The sequence below is a fragment of the Hemitrygon akajei genome, unplaced genomic scaffold (assembly GCF_048418815.1).
Source record: "Hemitrygon akajei unplaced genomic scaffold, sHemAka1.3 Scf000050, whole genome shotgun sequence".
Lineage (NCBI taxonomy): Eukaryota > Metazoa > Chordata > Chondrichthyes > Myliobatiformes > Dasyatidae > Hemitrygon > Hemitrygon akajei.
The window spans coordinates 7,767,450-7,785,142 of NW_027331936.1; the positions used below are offsets into that span (position 1 = coordinate 7,767,450).

The 17,693-nt window shown below is 43.8% G+C and overlaps 2 protein-coding genes across 4 annotated transcripts in view; one reads left to right on the plus strand and one right to left on the minus strand.

The window, feature by feature from the left end:
• Positions 1-1,949, minus strand: part of LOC140721077 (uncharacterized) — a 35,505-nt gene extending 33,556 nt beyond the window's left edge. For 2 of the 3 annotated variants that reach the window (XM_073035944.1, XM_073035943.1), the window contains exon 1: positions 1,818-1,949. The gene's annotated coding sequence lies outside the window, so the exon portion shown is untranslated. The remainder of the gene's footprint in view (positions 1-1,817) is intronic. The other variant, XM_073035946.1, reaches the window with a different exon arrangement.
• A 13,701-nt stretch (positions 1,950-15,650) lies between these two features.
• Positions 15,651-17,467, plus strand: LOC140721151 (general transcription factor II-I repeat domain-containing protein 2-like). The gene has a single exon (XM_073036031.1). The coding sequence runs from the start codon at positions 15,651-15,653 to the stop codon at positions 17,457-17,459; it is 1,809 nt and encodes a 602-aa protein (XP_072892132.1). The 3' UTR covers positions 17,460-17,467.
• The last annotated feature ends 226 nt before the right edge of the window (positions 17,468-17,693 follow it).

Below are 17,693 nucleotides of genomic sequence, written 5' to 3' on the forward strand. Positions count from 1 at the left end.
ACTACACGAAGCATGTGGAAACCATAGAAATGGTGCAGAGGATATTTACACAGATGTTGCCTGGATTGTGGAGCATGCCTTATTAGAATAGTTTGAGTGAACTCAGCCTTTTCTACTTGGAGCAACGGACGATGAGAGGTGACCTGATAGAGGTGTATAAGATGATGAGAGGCATTGATCGTGTGGATAGTCAGAGACTTTTTCCCAGGTCTGAAATGGTTATGAAAAGACAGCACAGGTTTAAGGTGCTGGGGAGTAGTTGCAGAGGAAATGTTACGGATAAGTTTTTTTACTCAGAGAGTGGTGAGTGTGTGGAATTGGCTACCGGCAACGGTGGTGGAGGTGGGTAGAATATGGTCTTTTGGATAGGTACCTGGAGACACTGGAGAAAAATAAAGAAATACTAGCTTAGAAAAATAGAGGGCTATGGGTAACCATAGTAATAACTAAGGTAGGGACATGTTGGCACAACTTTGTGGGCCAAAGGTCTTGTATTGTGCTGTAGGTTTTCTATGTTTCTGTGAATAAATTAAAAATCGTGCAACAAACAAATACTATATATTTTAAATGTGAGGTAGTGTTCAAGGGTTCAATATCCATTTAGCAATCGGATGGCAGAGGGGAAGAAACTGTTCCTGAATTACTGAGTGTGAGCCTTCAGACTTCTGTACCTCCTTACCTGCTGGTAACATTGAGAAAACCACATGCCCTGGGTGCTGGAGGTCCTTGATAATGGATGCTGCCTTTCTGAGACATGGCTTCTAATCCTCTGGTAATCTTATAAACGTCTATCCTGTCTCACCCCAGCCGGCACGGCTCCGGAGAAAACGACACAATTTTGTCCAACCTCCCGTTAAAGCTCAGGCCCTCTAATCCAGGCAATATCCTGGTAAACCTTTTCTGCGCCCATTCCAAAGCCCCGACATCCTTCCGAGAATGGGAGCGACCAGAACTGTATGAAACACTCCAGATGTGGTCTAACTAGTTTTATAAAGCTGCAGCACAACTTCCCGACTTTTGAACTCAATGCTTCAACTGATAAATACAACCACACCATTTGCCTTCTTAAACACCCGATCAATCTGTGCAGTCTCTCTCAGGGAGCGATGAACTTGGAGTCTAAAATCCCTCTGATCATCAACACTGTTCAGGGTTTTGCATTTAACAGTATACTGTCTCATACATTCGACCAACCGAGCTGACAAGATGATCATCACTAATCAAATCTCACTGAGATTTCTCATGTCCTGTTGAATTTATTACCAAGTGCACAAGTACGGGATGGTACAGTTACAGAAAACACTGACTTGTAGCAGCATCACAGGCAAGTGCATTCAGATAACACACAGAACAGCAATTATACAATTCTCTGTCAGTAACAAGATAGAAATATATTTTACGTCATCCTGCTAATAGGACCAGAACAACAGGGGCTGAGCGGCGGCTCATCTCAGACGGTTCGGTGTGAAGGTCTCACAACCCGGACCGACCCCGGCAGATTCTGTGAAGGAAGCGAGGCGAGGCCGCCAGTTCGGGAAAGTTCATCCCCTCCCCCTTCAGGTTTCACCGATCACCTTGTGTTTCTCTCTCCCTCCCCACCCCCACCTTTTATTCTCCAGTCCTGCCGAAGGGTTTCGGCCGGTAATGTCGACTGTATTCTTCCCCTAGATGCTGCCCGGCCTGCTGAGTTCCTCCAGCATTTTGTGCGCGTTGCTCGCATTTCTAGCATCTGCAGATTTTCTCTTGTTTGAGTTCGGGAAAGTTAACTCACCACTCAACGTCAGACCTCCCCGCTCGGGACCGGCTTCAATACTCACCGAAGGGAAATTGTTGGTGTTGCCCCGCAGAGAATAATCCGTCTCCGGCTCCCCGTCCAAGGGGGCGAGGACCCCCTCCCGATCCCGATCCCGATCCCCGACCCACCGCTGACCCACTTCCACAAAGAGCGAAAAAACATCACTGCCCGGCTCGGGCCTGTGAGCATGCGCAATGTGCTTCTTCTTGCGTCACAGGCGGTGGGCGGGGCCACGGAAACAAACCCGCAAATGCGGCATTTCGCTGGAGGGTCTCCCATGTGACCGGTGACTGTTCCTCGCCCTTCACATATTGCCCTACCCACCGCCGCATTCCCCACATTATTTCATTATTTCCCTATATCATTTCCATACGTATTTAGATTTTCCGCCATATCTTCATCGATCCCTTTCCCTCCAGTCCCAGGTCACAGAGTTCTCAGAGTTATAGTTCTGATTCACTTTCCATCCCGACACACAATTCAGACCCACACAGAAAATGAGCTGGTTTCTTTTAAATCAGTCAACACACACAAAATGCTGGTGGAACTCAGTAGGTCAGACAGCATCTATAGGGAGAAGCACTGTCGACGCTTCGGGCCGAGACCCTTCGACAGTCCTGAAACGTTCCGAAACGTGGACAGCGCTTCTCCCTATAGATGCTGCCTAACCTGCTGTGTTCTACCAGCATTTTGTGTGTTGCTTGAATTTCCAGCATCTGCAAATTTCCTCGTGTTTGTCATTTAAATCAGTCTATGTTTATAAACACTCATTTCTATTCAAATTCCTCTGGCCTCACTGGACAGGAACACTGAAACATTAAGTGAGAAACAACAGGAGGAGGTCATTCGGCCCCTTTAACCATCAGCAAGATGGAGGCTACTCTCCCATCTCAGCCGCATGCTTCTACCGATCCTCATTTTCTCGATCCCTTGGGACTCCACAAATCTGCCAGCCTCTGTTTTATGTGAGGACGATCACCGAGTCATCACCGCCCTCTGTGGTGGGGATTTACAGACATTTACCCCCCTCGGCGTGGAGACATTTCCCCTCATCTCAGTCCCGACATTTTCACTGCCATCATATTTGACCTACTAAAATGAACCACTTCACACTTACCTGGGCTGAACTCCATCTGCCACTTCTCAGCCCTGTTCTGCATCCTATCAATGTCCCGCTGTAAACTCTGACAGCCATCCACACTATGCACAAAACATCCAACCTTTGTGTCATCAGCAAACTTACCAACCCATCCCTCCACTTCCTCATCCAGGTCATTTATAAAAAACACAAAGAGTAAGGGTCCCAGAACAGATCCCTGAGGCACTCCATTGGTCACCGGCCTCCATGCAGAATATGACCCATCTACAACCACTCTTTGCCTTCAGTGGGCAAGCCAGTTCTGGATCCACAAAGCAATGTCCCCTTGGATCCCATGCCTCCTTACTTTCTCAATAAGCCTTACATGGGTTACCTTATCAAATGCCTTGCTGAAATCCATATACACTGCATCTACTGTTCTTTCTTCATCAATGTGTTTAGTCACATCATCAAAAAATTCAATCGGGCTCGTAAGGCACGACCTGTCCTTGACAAAGTCATGCTGACTATTACTAGTCATATTATACCTCTCCAAATGTTTATAAATCCTGCCTCTCAGGAACTTCTCCATCAACTTACCAACCACTGAGGTAAGAATCACTGGTCTATAATTTCCTGGACTATCTCTACACCCTTTCTTGAGTAAAGGAACAACATCCGCAACCCTCCAATCCTCCGGAAACTCTCTGGTCCCCATTGATGATCATTGCCAGAGGCTCAGCAATCTCCCCCCTCGCATCTCACAGTAGACGGGGTACATCTTATCCAATACCCGCGACTTATCCAACTTGATGCTTTCCAAAAGCTGCAGCACATCCTCTTTCTTAATATCTACATGCTCAAGTTTTTCAGTCTGCTGCAAGTCATCACTACAATCACTAAGATCCTTTTCCATAGTGAATACTGAAGTAAAGTATTCATTAAGTACCTCTGCTATTTCCTCCGGTTCCAGACCCACTCTCCCAGTGTCACACTTGATATTTCAGGGTGAAATGTGAATTTTTTTCGGGAATCTGAAGGGGAATTCTTCACTCAGAGTTTGGTGAGGGTGTGGAATGAGCTGCCAGTGGAAGTGGTGGATGTGGGTTCGAGTTAGACACTAAAGAGAAATTTGGGTAAGGACATGGATGGGAAGTGTATGCAGGTAGTTGGCAGTAAAAACAAAAACGGGTCGGTATTGACTAGAAGGGCCGAAAAGCCTGTTCCAGTGCTGCTGGGCTCTGTGACTCTAATAATATTCTGATTTGTAATTTCCACAGTCATGTGCTTTGCTGCTAATTACCGAACCCGGTAATTTACAGAATAGATAAAGGGGCTGCCCAGTAACTGTTCCTGTGATCAAAGTCACTGGGACGTTTCATCACTGAGCAGATAATGTCTTCTCCATTCTCTTTCACTCAGTCTGTCACTCAACACGTTCCATGTTTACAGGAAATCACAGAACTCACAGAGAAGGAAACCGTGACAGAGGATTCCCCGCTGTTCCTCAGACCTGGTGATGGGGAAAGGCTCCCAGTCCCAGAGAGTGATGTGGGAATCAGGAATGAGTTTGCAAAGTTGGACAAAAGGCTGAAAGGATTTCTGCAGCTCGGTACGGTAAAACAATGCACCGAACTGAAAATAACATTGAAATATTACTGACGTAACAAAGAACGTCAACAAAGTTCGGCCCATCATGTTGAGCTCAGCCAAATAAATTAGCAACCAAATGGCCACTAAACTGATTCCTTGTGCCTGCACAATGTCCATCTCCCTCCATGTTCTTCACATTTATGTGCCTGTCTCAGCGTCTCTTAAAAGTGTCTAATGTATCTGCCTCTACCATCAGCCCAGGCATTCCAGACACCCACCAATCTCTGTGTGAATGAACTTGCCTCTCACATCTCCTTTGAACTTACCCCCTCTCACATTAACTGAGAAAAACAATCACAATAAACATGCGATTGTACTGGAGTGAGTGTCATGGTCCGGTCCGTGAAATCCGCGTTCCGGTTTACGGTCCGGTTCATCGATCCTCATTCCGGGATTTCCTGTTTTCCCTGGGTCCAGTGGCTGCCTTAATTGAGGCACCTGATTCTCGTTTTGGGCTGGCTCCATAAATCGTTTCGGGATTCAGCTTCAATCTGCTGGACCGTTCTCTCCTTTCTTCCTGTTCCCGCACTTCTGAATCCTTGGCAGTTAGTTCGGCAGCTTATCTCAACAGTTATTTTAATCCATTTTATAAAAGATACCCCTAATCCATATTTTTCCAATACCTTAAATAAAAAATCCCATTCAATCTATCAAATGCTTTTTCTGCATCTAAAGCAACTGCCACACTAATTTCCTCCCTCTTTTGAGCCAAATGAATTATACTAAATAACCGAGTTACATTATCTGCCGATTGTCTATTTTTAATAAATTCTGTTTGATCCATATGTATTAATTTTGGTAAGTATTTAGATAGTCTGTTAGATAAGATTTTTGCTATTATTTTATAATCAGTGTTTAACAAAGAAATAGGTCTATATGATGTTGGCTTTAAAAGATCTCTATCTTTCTTTGGCAATACTATTAAAATAGCTGTCAAAAAAGATTCTGGAAGTTTATGAGTTCTTTACGCTTGATGTATTAACTCCACAAAAGGAGGAATTAATAAATCTTTAAACTTTTTATAAAATTCAGGTTGAAATCTCCTGGAGATTTATTGCTTTGAAATGATCCCAGAGCTTCTTCAACCTCTTTTAATGTAAAAAGCATATCTAATCCCTTCTGTTCTTCCGTATTTAATTTTGGAAGAGTTATTTGTGATAAAAACCTTTCTATCTTGACATTATCATTTTGTGATTCTGATTGATACAATTCAGAATAAAAATTCTTGAAAGTTTCATTAATTTCTAAAGGTTTATAAGTAATTTTATTTACTCTTGTTCGAATTGCATTTATCGTTTTAGAAGTCTGGTCTGTTTTTAACTGCCATGCAAGGACCTTATGTCATCTTTCACCTAGTTCATAATATCTCTAAAGTAGTGACAAATGGTCAAATTTCAACACCATTTCAGTTAACAAGGGCAAGGTTGTCCATTATCACCTGCTTTATTTGTGTTGGCGATAGAACCATTAGCTGAATTAATTAGAATGGACCCAGATATTAAGGGTTTCAGAGTTAATCAGGAAGAATACAAGATTATCTTATTTGTTGATGATGTTCTGCTTTATTTAACAAACCCATTGCACTCGTTGCGTAAATTATCCTATAGATTAGAAGAATATGGGAAAATATCAGGTTACAAAATAAATTGGGATAAAAGTGAAATTTTACCTCTTACTAAAGGAGATTATAGTCAATGTCGATTAATAACTCAATTTAGATGGCCGGCAAATGGTATAAAATATTTAGGTATAAGAGTTGATAATGATATAAAGAACTTATACAAATTAAATTACTTACCATTATTGAAAAAAATTCAAGAAGATCTTGATAAATGGATGATATTACCAATAACATTAGTAGGTAGAGTAAATACCGTAAAAATGAATATATTCCCTAGACTACAATACTTATTTCAATCACTACCAATACAATTACCCCAGAAGTTTTTTCAAGAGTTAAATAAATATGTGAGGAAGTTTCTTTGGAAAGGTAAGATGTCAAGAATATCGTTGGAAAAATTGACATGACAACTTGATCTAGGAGGGTTACAACTTCCAAATTTTAAGAATTATTATAATGCAAATCAACTTAGATTTATTGCATCTTTTTTTGAGAAAGATAGACCGGCATGGATTAGAATAGAACTAGATAAAATAGGAGAAAATACACCAGAAGATTTTATATATAAATGGGAATCTAAATGGATACGGGAAAAGAAATAATCTCCTATATTAAAACATTTGATTGACTAATGGAATAAGATAAATGTTGATGATGAGACAAAGAAATCTTTATTAGCAAAGAGATCTTTAATTCAAGATAGACTTATTCCTTTTACAATCGATGATCAACTTTTATATAATTGCTTTCAAAAAGGGATTAGATATATAGGAGATTGTTTTGAAGGAGGTATATTAATGTCATTTGATCAATTAAGGAATAAATATAAAGTATCAAACAACACTCTTTTTTGTTACTTCAAATTAAGGGCTTATTTAAGAGAAAAATTAGGTCAAACAATGTTATTGCCGAAATCTAAATAAAATAGAAACTTTAATTCAAAAAGGAAAAACTAAAAAATTTATTTCTTGTATGTATAGCTTGATTCAAAAACAGGCATTTAAACAAGGAGTCCATAAGTCAAGACAAAAATGGGAAAGTGACTTGAATATTAAAAGTGAAGAAACAACTTGGTCAAGACTATGTTTTGATAGTATGACAAATACAATAAATGTCCGGTTAAGATTAGTGCAATATAATTTGTTACATCAATTATATATTACACCACAAAAAATAAATAAATTAAACCCGAATTTATCTGATCAGTGTTTCCAATGTAACCAAGAAATTGGTACTTTTTTACATTCTACTTGGTCTTGTTCTAAAATTCAACCTTTTTGAACAAATTTAAGAGTTTTATTGGACCAAATTATTGGAACACAACTTCCACATAATCCAATATTATTTTTATTAGGCGATATTGAAGGGATAAAATCGAAACCCAAATTGAATAAATATCAGAAAGAATTTATGAAAATGGAATGGCAGTAGCCAAAAAGGCTATTGCATTTACTTGGAAATCGGATGCATACATAAGTATAGATCGTTGGAAGAATGAAATTTCCAGCTGTATTCCACTTGAAAAAATTACTTATAATCTAAGAGATAAATATGAAACATTTTTGAACATTTGGCGCCCTTATTTACAAAAGACGGGATTAAATATATAGGTGCTCTGAAGATAAAATAATTGGCTATTTGGGGAAAGAAAGAAATATATATACTAAAGTTATTACGAACTCCGTGAAGCATGTGGGGATCTTCCGATATCCAGGCACTCTTTCTTTCTTTCTCTCTTTCTTTCTTTCTTTCTTTCTTTCTTTCTTTCTTTCTTTCTTTCTTTCTTTCTTTCTTTCTTTCTTTCTTTCTTTCTTTCTTTCTTTCTTTCTTTCTTTCTTTCTTTCTTTCTTTCTTTCTTTCTTTTTCTATTGGGATGATAGGGGGAGGGGCTAAGGGGAGGGGGAAGAGTATTTTTTTTCTTCTTTCTGTAATTATCTGAAAACTCAATAAAAAAAAGTTTTTAAAGAAACAGTTATTTTGGCACTAACCTTCGTCAGTTTCCTTCGCCTGCTACCTTGCCTGTAACCTCGCCTGCGTCCTTGCCTGTATCGCCGTCAAGTTCAACCGCCGGAGTGAGACTGGAGCCTCGCCATGCCAAGATATGGACCTATCTATTACTGAGTTTGGATCTGTCTCTTTGTGTCCCTGTGTTTAGTGTCCGTCAAGGAAAGAGTCCCGGCCTTAGGAGGGGTCCTGACTCTGCATAGATCCCCGGCCCTAAGTCCTGTTCCCAAGGAGGGGTCCTGGTTCAGTGTTCTGTGTAGAACCCCGGCTCTCAGACCTGTTCCCAGGGAGGGATAGCGGCTCTGTGACCCTGTATTCCAACACCAAGGCTCTGTGTTCCAAGATCAAGGCAGGGCGCCATGTTCCAGCCCCGTCCAAGTCCGAGCTTCGTGTCCTCATCCAGTTCTGGTGCCTCACTGAGCCCAGGAGTACCTCGCCCAGCCTGGTCCTGGGGATTCCTCGTCCAGCCCTAGCCACGTCCAAGATCCTGGTCTAGTCCAAGCCACGTCCCTGTGATCCCAGTGTTATCTTGTGTCTAGTCTGTTCCTAGTCCCGAGCCCTCGACTGGATCCAGGTTCCGAGCCCGAGTCAAGACCCATGTTCCGGGTCCCTGTCCAGTCTCTGGCTCGGAGTCCTAGTCCAGACATCTAGTTCCAAGTTCCTCATCCAGGTCCCGCTTTCACAGTCTGAGTCCTAGCCCAGGCTCGGTGTGCTTGTCTCGTCCAGGGCCTGTATCCATGTCCAGCGTCCTTTCCTCCGGGACTTCCGTTGCATTCTGGATAATCTTAGCCCTGCTCCCATTACTTCAGTGTCTGTGTCTTGCATTTGGATCCACTACCAGCGCCCCCCACCCCCCCGCTGGCAACATACATAAACCAGCCCGTGGCGTTCCTAACTGTGATTTCCTCAATATAACCAACATTACCGAGAATCTGGAATCTGCAGCGTTCGCGGTTACAGAGCTACTGACTTGTTAAGTGATCTTTATATGAGCGTGGAGGTGGAGGTAGAACGCTACCTCCCTCCATTGCTGAGGAATGGGAGGAGAGTGAGGTGTTGAGAAAGTTGTGTGTGGAAAGTAGAGAGCGGGTAGCTGCAGATGAAAGTGAGTGTGTGGAGAGATGGTGGGAAAAAGGGAGGAGGAGAAAGAGAGACCATAAGACATGGGAGTAGAATGAGGCCATCTGGCCTAACGAGTCTGCTCCGCTATTTAATCATGACTAAACCTTTTCCTCTCCTCCTCAATTCCAGTTCCCGCTCTTCTCCCCGTAATGTTCATTGTCATGTCTAATCAAGAACTTGTCAATCTCTGCCTTAAACATACCCAATGATCTGGCCACCACCGCTGCATGTGGCAACGAATTCCACCCACTCACCGTACTTTGGCTCGGGAAATTTTTCCGGATCTGTTTTGAAAGGGCGCCCCTCTATCCTGAGGCTGTGCTCTCTTGTCCTAGACTGTCCCACGATGGAAACATCCTTCCCACACCTACTCTGTCCGGGCCTTTCAACATTTGAAAGGATTCAATGATATTCCCCTCATCCTTCTGAATTCCAGCGAGTACAGACCCAGAGCCATCTAACGCTCCTCGTGTGATAACCCTTTCATTCCTGGAATCATCCTTATGAAGCGCCTCTGGACCCTCTCCAATGGCAGCAGATCTTTTCTAAGATGACGGGCTCGAAGCTGTTCAAACTACTCAAGGTGAGGCCTCACCAGTGCCTTATAAGGCCTCAGCATCACATCCTTGCTCTTGTATGCTAGACCTCTTCAAATGAATGCTAACATGGCATTTGCCTTCCTCACCACCGACTGAGCCTGTAAGATAACCTTCATGGTGTTTTGCACAAGGACTCCCATCTCCCCCTGCATCTTAGATTCCTGGAATTTCTCACAGTTTAAAAAATAGTCCGCACATTTGTTTCTGCTACCAAATTGCATGACCCTGCATTTTCCCACATTGTACTTCATTTGCCACTTTCTTCCCAATTCTCCTAAACTAAATCATTCTTCATCCTTCCTGTTTCCTCAACACTAGTGCCCCTCCACCAACCTTCGCATCATCTGAAAACTTGGCAACAAAACAATCTATTCCATTATCTAACTCAGTTATATAAAGCATAAAAAGAAGCGGTCCCATTACTGACCCCTGCGGAACTAGTGACTGGCAAACAACCAGAAAAGGGTCTTTTTTATTTTAACTCCCTGCGTCCTGCCAATCAGCCAATGCTCTAACCACTTTAGTGAATTTCCTGTAATACTATGGACTCTTAACTTGGTAAGCAGTTCATGTGTGTGCACCTGGTCAAAGGGCTTCTGGGGTTCCAAATGTACAGCATCCAATTCATCACCTTTATCTAATCTACTTGTAATCTCCTTGAGAAATTCCAAAAGAGTCGTCAGGCAGGATTTTCCCTGAAGGAAACCATGCTGACTTTGTATTAACTTGTCCTGTGTCACCAGGTACTCCATCACCTCATCCTTAACAATTGATTCTAACATCTTCCCAACAACTGAGGTCAGGCTAACTGGTCTATTGTTGCCTTTCTGCTGCCTTCCTCCTTTCTTAAAGAGTGGAGTGGCATCTGCAGTTTTCCAGTCCTCCGACACCATGCTGGAGTCTAATGAATTTTGAAAGGTAATTTCTAATGCCAGCAGAATCTCTAACGCTACCTCTTTCAGCACCCCAGGGTGCAGTTCTTCTGGTCACGGTGACTTGTGTACCTTTAGGTCTTTCAGTATTTTGAGCACCTTCTCTCTTGTAATAGTAACTGCACCCACTTCTCTTCCTTCACACACCACAACATCAGGCGTGTTGTTAGTGTCTTCCACAGTGAAGAATGATGCAAAATACTCAATTAGTTTCATCAGCCATCTCATTGTACCCGGTTATTATTTCTCCTGCCTCGTTTTCTAGCGGTCCTTGATCCACTCCAATTTCTCTTTTATTTTTTAATATACACTTGGGGAAAAACTTTTATATTCTACTTTGATATTATTTCTCAGCTTGCTTTCATATTTCATCTTTTCCCTTCTAATGATTTTAGTTGCTCGCACTCGTGTTGCGATCACATTTTCCAAAGGTTCTTCTACTTTAAGCTCCCTAATCGCCTCCCGTTCATTGTATAGCACCCAATCCAGTACAGCTGATTCCGTAGTAGGCTCAACGACAAACTGTTCTGAAAGGCTATCCCTCGGGCATTCAACAAACTCACTCCCTTGAGATCCATTACTAACTTGATTTTCCCAGTTGACCTTCATGTTAACATGTCCCATGACTGCCATAACATTGCCCTTTTGACTCGCCTTTTCTATTACCTGTTGTAACCTGTGGTCCACCTCCCAGCCACTGTTAGAGGCCTCTATATAACTGCCATCAGCGTCTTTTTACACTTGCTGTTTCTTAACTCAATCCACAAGGATTCAACATCTTCCAGTCCTATGTAACATCTCCCTGCCTTTACCAGTAGAGCCGCACTACCCACTCTGCCTGCCTTCCTATCCCTCTGATATAACATGTAACCTTGGGCATTCAGCTCCCAGCTGCAATCATCCTTCAGCCACGATTCAGTGATGGCCGCATCATCATACCTGGCAATGTATGATGTTGAGAGTGGACAGTCACGGGGGATATAGAGAGGGGGATTTAGAGATGGTTGGACCAAGGGGAGAGAGCTGGAGAGTGAGGAGAGCGAGGTAGAGAGAAAGGGATAGAGGGCTAAAAGAAAGGGAGTGGGAGGTTTTTTTTACGGAGACTGGGATGGAAAGGTGGAATTGGTGGGGGGGGGGTAGGCGACGTGGTGGGCTACAGAAAGGGGTGAGGATGGATGGGTGTGCAGGATACCGAGGTGGTGGGGGTGAGCTATAGGGGTGGCGAGGAAGGTGAAGTGAGTGAAAATGGCGTCAAGAGAAAGGAGAAGGGGAGACGAGTTTGCAGCGTAAATGAGTGAATGAGTGCAGTGTGGAGGGTGTGGTAAACTGACCGGGTTCATAGAAAGGAGGGTTCAGTGTTTTGGGTGGCGAGGAGAGTGAAGCGATTTGGAAGGGAAGAGGGAGTCCACTGTGACGGGGAGCGGCAGTGAGGAGTCATGGATGAGTGAGAGGCGGTGCGTCTGGTCAGAATGATTAAACTAACCAGTTATTTATCCACAGTGGCGAATATGTTAGACATGGTTGAGATTGTGGCCCTCGTCTCGGAATCCCACAGCGAAACTTTTACCGCACATGGCCCCGGTTCTGCAACCCGACGCTGGGGTGGAGTAGGGGGTGTTGTGGGGTGAGGCGGGGGTTGGGGGTATTGCGATTTCCACGCACTGCTCCCGATCACTGTGTCGAACTGTAAATCCGTCAGATCATGCCGTCCCATCCATGTACTTAACCAAGTTTCTGTATGTACACCAAGTGAGTGTATATTGGACAGCGAAGGAGGCTATCATATCTTGCAGAGGGATTTGGATCAGCTGGATAAATAGCAAATGGACCTTCGGTAGGAACCAGGAGGCTAGGGTTTACAGATTAAAAGTAGGACACTGATGAGTGTGTACAACAATGGGTTCGGGGAATACAAGGTCACAATGCGTTGGAAATGGCGTCCTATGTGGATAGGGTCGTAAGGAAATGTTTTGACGCATTGGACTTCATGTACGGGGTGCAGGAGATGGGATGTTATGTTGAAGTTGGTGAGGCCTAATGTACAGTATTGTCTGCAGTTTTGGTCACTTAACTGCATGAAATATGTAAATAGGTTTGTAAGAATATATTGAAAATTTACAAGGATGATGCCGCGATTGGAGAACCTACGTTATAAGGAAAGATTGAATAGGTTAAGACTTTATTCCTTGGAATGTAGATTTCCAGGACATTTGATAGAGATTATACAAATTATGAGGCTTACAGGTAGGGTTAATGGAGCGGAGGGATGGGAAGAGAGGGATAGACCGGGGGAAAGGGGAATGAAGGACAAAGGATGTGCAGAGGAGAGTATAGTGGTGGTGAGGGGGGTGCTGACGGAGCGGTGCAGAGCTAGAGGCGAGAGTGTGGGCGGAGAGCGAGGGGGTTGAGAGAGTGCAGAGTGAGTGGAAAGACTGGTGGAGAGAGGGACAGAAATGTGAAGGGTAAGTGGAGATGGAGCACACAGGGGTGATGATGGTTTCACTCATCTTTCCTCCTCTTCTACACTTCGCTTTCCCCACTCTCTTCCCCAATCTCTTCCCATCCCCTCTCCCGCTTTCCATGTCCCCTGTAGAAGATGGTCTTGATTGACGCTAACCAACTCGCACCTTTAAACCTCGCCTCCAGTTGGCACAGAAATCCATTGAAGACACCTTCCCCGGTCTACAGCCTGAAGAGGTCAGTGCATTTCATCACGGGTGGCCATTTTCAATCCGCGGCTCACTCCTTCGCTGATTGTCAATCAGGTCGTCATATCCTCCCTTCGGGCATTTTAACACAGGTGAAAATTTTCAGTGAATGCATCTCTCCCTCCCAGACGACATTCTGACAACAATTTTTTACTGAAGTTCTTCCCTCACTCCCTCCATGGTTCCCATTTTGGATCAGCCCATCACTCTTTCCCGTGTTAAATCATTTGGCCCTTTGGAATAAGCGACATCCCAAGAGGACATCGAAAGCTTCTTTCGAAACGTACAGTCGAAAACAAAGTGCGAGACTGGATGTCGGACGCTGGTAAAAGATGCTGAAGAGATAGTAATGGGAAAGGAAATGGCAGACAAACTGATTGAGTATTTTGCATCAGTCTTCACTGTGACGACACGAGCAATATGGTGGAATTTCCGGGTGTCATGGTTCATGAAGTGTGTGAAGTTACCATCATTAGAGCGAAGGTTGTTGGGGAACTAAAAGGTCTGAAGGAAGATAAGTCACCTGGACCAGATGGTGTAGATCCCAGGATTCTGAAAGAGGTGTCTGAAGAGATTGTGGAAGCATTAGTAATGATCATTCAAAAAGCACTGGGTTCTGGAAAGTTTCCGGAACACTGGAATTTTGCCTGTGTCACACCACTCTTCCAGAAGGGAAAGAGTCAGAAGAAAGGAAATTGTAGGCCAGTTAGGCTGACCTCGGATTGGAAAGGTGTTGGAGTCTATTGTTAAGTAGCTCTGACGGTACTTGGAATCACATGATAAGATAAGCCGTCGTCAGCATGGTTTCCTCAAAGGACAATCTCGACTGATAAATCTGTTGGAATTATCTGAAGATATAACAAGCAGGAGAGGCAAAGGAGAATCGATCGAAACTGTGTACTCGGATTTTCAGAAGGCCTTTGACAAGATTCCATACATAGAACATAGAATAGTACAGCACATTACAGGCCCTTCGGCCCAGAATGTTGTGTCGACCCGGCCTCCCATATAACTCCCCACCTTAAATTCCTCCATATATCTGTCTAGTAGTCTCCTAAACTTCACTTGTGTATCTGCCTGCACCACTGACTCAGGCAGTGCATTCCACGCACCAACCACTCTGAGTAGAAAACCTTCCTCTAATATCTCCCTTGAACATGCCGCACCTTACCTTAAAGCCATGTCCTCTTGTATTAAGCAGTGGTGCACTGGGGTAGAGGCGCTGGCTGTCCACTCTATCTATTCCTCTTAATATCTTGTACACCTCTGGCATGTCTCCTCTCATCCTCCTTCTCTCCAAAGAGTAAAGCCCTGGCTCCCTTAATCTCTAATCATCATCCATACTCTCTAAACCGGGCAGCATCCTGGTAAACCTCCTCTGTACTCTTTCGAATGCTTCCATATCCTTCCTATAGTGAGGCTGCTTAACAAGTTACGAACTCGTGGTATTACAGGAAAGATTCTGGCATAGATAAATCAGTGGCTGATTGGCAGGCGGCAAAGAGCGGGAATAAATCGAGCCTGTTCTGGTTAGCTGGCAATGGCCAGTGGTGTTCTACAGGGACATGTGCTGGGACTGCTTCATTTTGCGTTGTACGCCAGAATTTGGATGATGTAACTGATTACCTTGTTGAAAATTTTCAGGTGAGGTGAAGAAGGGTGGCGGGACAGGTAGTTTTGAGGAAGTTGAGGAGGTACAGGGAGACAGCCAGATTAGGAGAATGGACAACGAAGTGGCTGTTGGAATACAGCATATATGTCAAACTCAAGGCCCGCGGGCCAAATCCGGCCCGCGGTGGAATTATCTTTGGCCCGCGAAATAATATCTAATTACTATTAAAGCTGGCCCCAGTAATCGAAGCGCCTATGGCGTATGATATGGCTAATGCTGAGTTTATTCAGGTACCAGGTTTTCAGGGTTTTTAGTGTTTATTCGGTTTCCCTGGTTTATTTCCTGAATATCATTAATGATTTTTTTTCTATTAGAGCTGGCCCGCCGGTATATTGCATGCACCACTAATACTACAAATCCCACAATGCACTGCCAGTGAATTGCTCAAGCTTGCCTTACTCTCTCATCAGCATCCTTATGGCGCTAGTCACGTGTGGTCAACTTTCAGCTATCCCTCACCCCAAAAATGGCTGAACGAAAGGTGGACTTTGAAAACAGGGGTTTTCAAGGCAGGTGGGAGGCAGAGTATATGTTCGCAGATATAAAGGGCAAACCTGTTTGTCTTTTGTGTGGAGACGGTGTGGCTGTAATTAAAGAATATAACGTACGACGACACTATGAAACGAAACACCACGACAAATACAAGCATCTGGACAAGAAACAGAAGCTCCAGAAGGTAGAAGAGTTGAAAAGAAGTCTGGCGTCACAGCAGGCTATGTTCACAAAAGCCAAAACACAAAGTGAGGCTGCTGTAAAGGCTAGTTTTATTGTGGCAGCAGAGATCGCTAAATCAGCCCGGCCCATTACCGAGGGAGAATTTGTTAAAAACTGCATGATGAAAGTTTGCGACGTCGTGTGCCCAGATAAAAGGCAAGCATTTTCAAATGTGAGCCTGAGCAGAAACACCGTTGCTGACCGTGTACGTGAGCTTGCCACCAATCTACAACAACAGCTGGTGGGGAAGGGAAGAGATTTCATCGCATATTCCCTTGCTGTGGATGAGAGCAGGGACACTTCTGATACTGCCCAATTGTCAATTTTTATTCGTGGAGTGGACTCAAGTCTGTGTGTAACAGAGGAACTTTTGGGATTAAGATCAATGCATGGCACAACTACTGGAAAAGATCTCTTTGAAGAGGTATCCAGATGTGTAAATATAATGAGGCTGCCTTGGGATAAACTTGTGGGACTGACGACAGATGGAGTGCCCGCGATGTGCGGTCAAAAGAGTGGATTGGTGGGCAGGATCCGGGAGAAGATGCGGGAGGTAAATGGCGCAGGTGAGCTGACAGCTTATTATTGCATCATACACCAGGAGTCGTTGTGTGGCAAAGCCTTGAAAATGGAACATATAATGAGCACCATAAGACGAGCAGTTAACTTCATAAGAGCCAAAGGTTTGAATCACCGCGAGTTCAAGACGTTTCTGGAGGAGTTGGATTCAGAATATAATGATTTGCCCTATCACACAGAGGTGCGATGGTTAAGCCAAGGAAAAGTGCTGAAAAGATGTTTCGGGTTGCGTGAGGAGATCTGTCAGTTCATGGAAAGCAAAGGGAAAGACACAACAGAGCTCCGGGGTAAAAAGTTGCTTTGTGAAATGGCGTTTCTGTGTGACATCACAAGCCATCTCAATGCGCTCAACCTGCAGCTTCAGGGGCGGGGTCGTGTGATCACAGACATGTACGCTGCAGTGAGGGCTTTTAAAACCAAGCTGCGCCTGTGGGAGACGCAGATGCAGCAGGAAAACTTGAGCCATTTTCCGTGTTGCCAAGCTATGAAAGAGCAGGTTTCTACCGCAGTGTTCCCACGTGCAAAGTTTGCTGAAAAACTTAGCATACTTGGTGCCGACTTCACACGGCGATTTGCCGACTTTGAAGCCCAAAAAAGCAGGTTTGAACTGCTCAGTAATCCAATTGCAGCTGACGTGGAAAGCGCACCAACCAACATACAAATGGAGCTGATTGAACTCCAATGTAGTGACATACTCAAGGCAAAGTATGACTCGGTGGGCGCTGCACAGTTTCTACGTTTCATTCCTGACACAATGACCCAGCTGCGTACTCAAGCTGCTCAAATGCTCTCTATGTTTGGCAGCACATATCTGTGTGAACAACTGTTCTCTTCGATGAAGATAAACACAACATCACACAGGAGTCGTCTTTCTGATGAACACCTTCACTCAATTCTGAGGATTTCCTCAGCTCAGAGCCTGACTCCAAACATTGATGAACTTGCATCCAAGATGAGATGCCAAGTATCTGGCTTAGACTAGTGTGAATCACAGAGTGTTGGCCTGTGGAAAAATGTTTACATTAGAAATTACTCCGGAAAAGCTGCAGATAAAGCCATAATAAATAAATGCAACTGATTTATTTATTTATTTATTTAATGTTCAATGTTGTTTTTGTAGGCAATAACCCAAGCTTTGTTAGTTCCAGGTTAATATGTGTAATAAATTCATTTCAATAAGTTTTGCAATAAACGCTGAACCAGTCCGGCCCTCGAC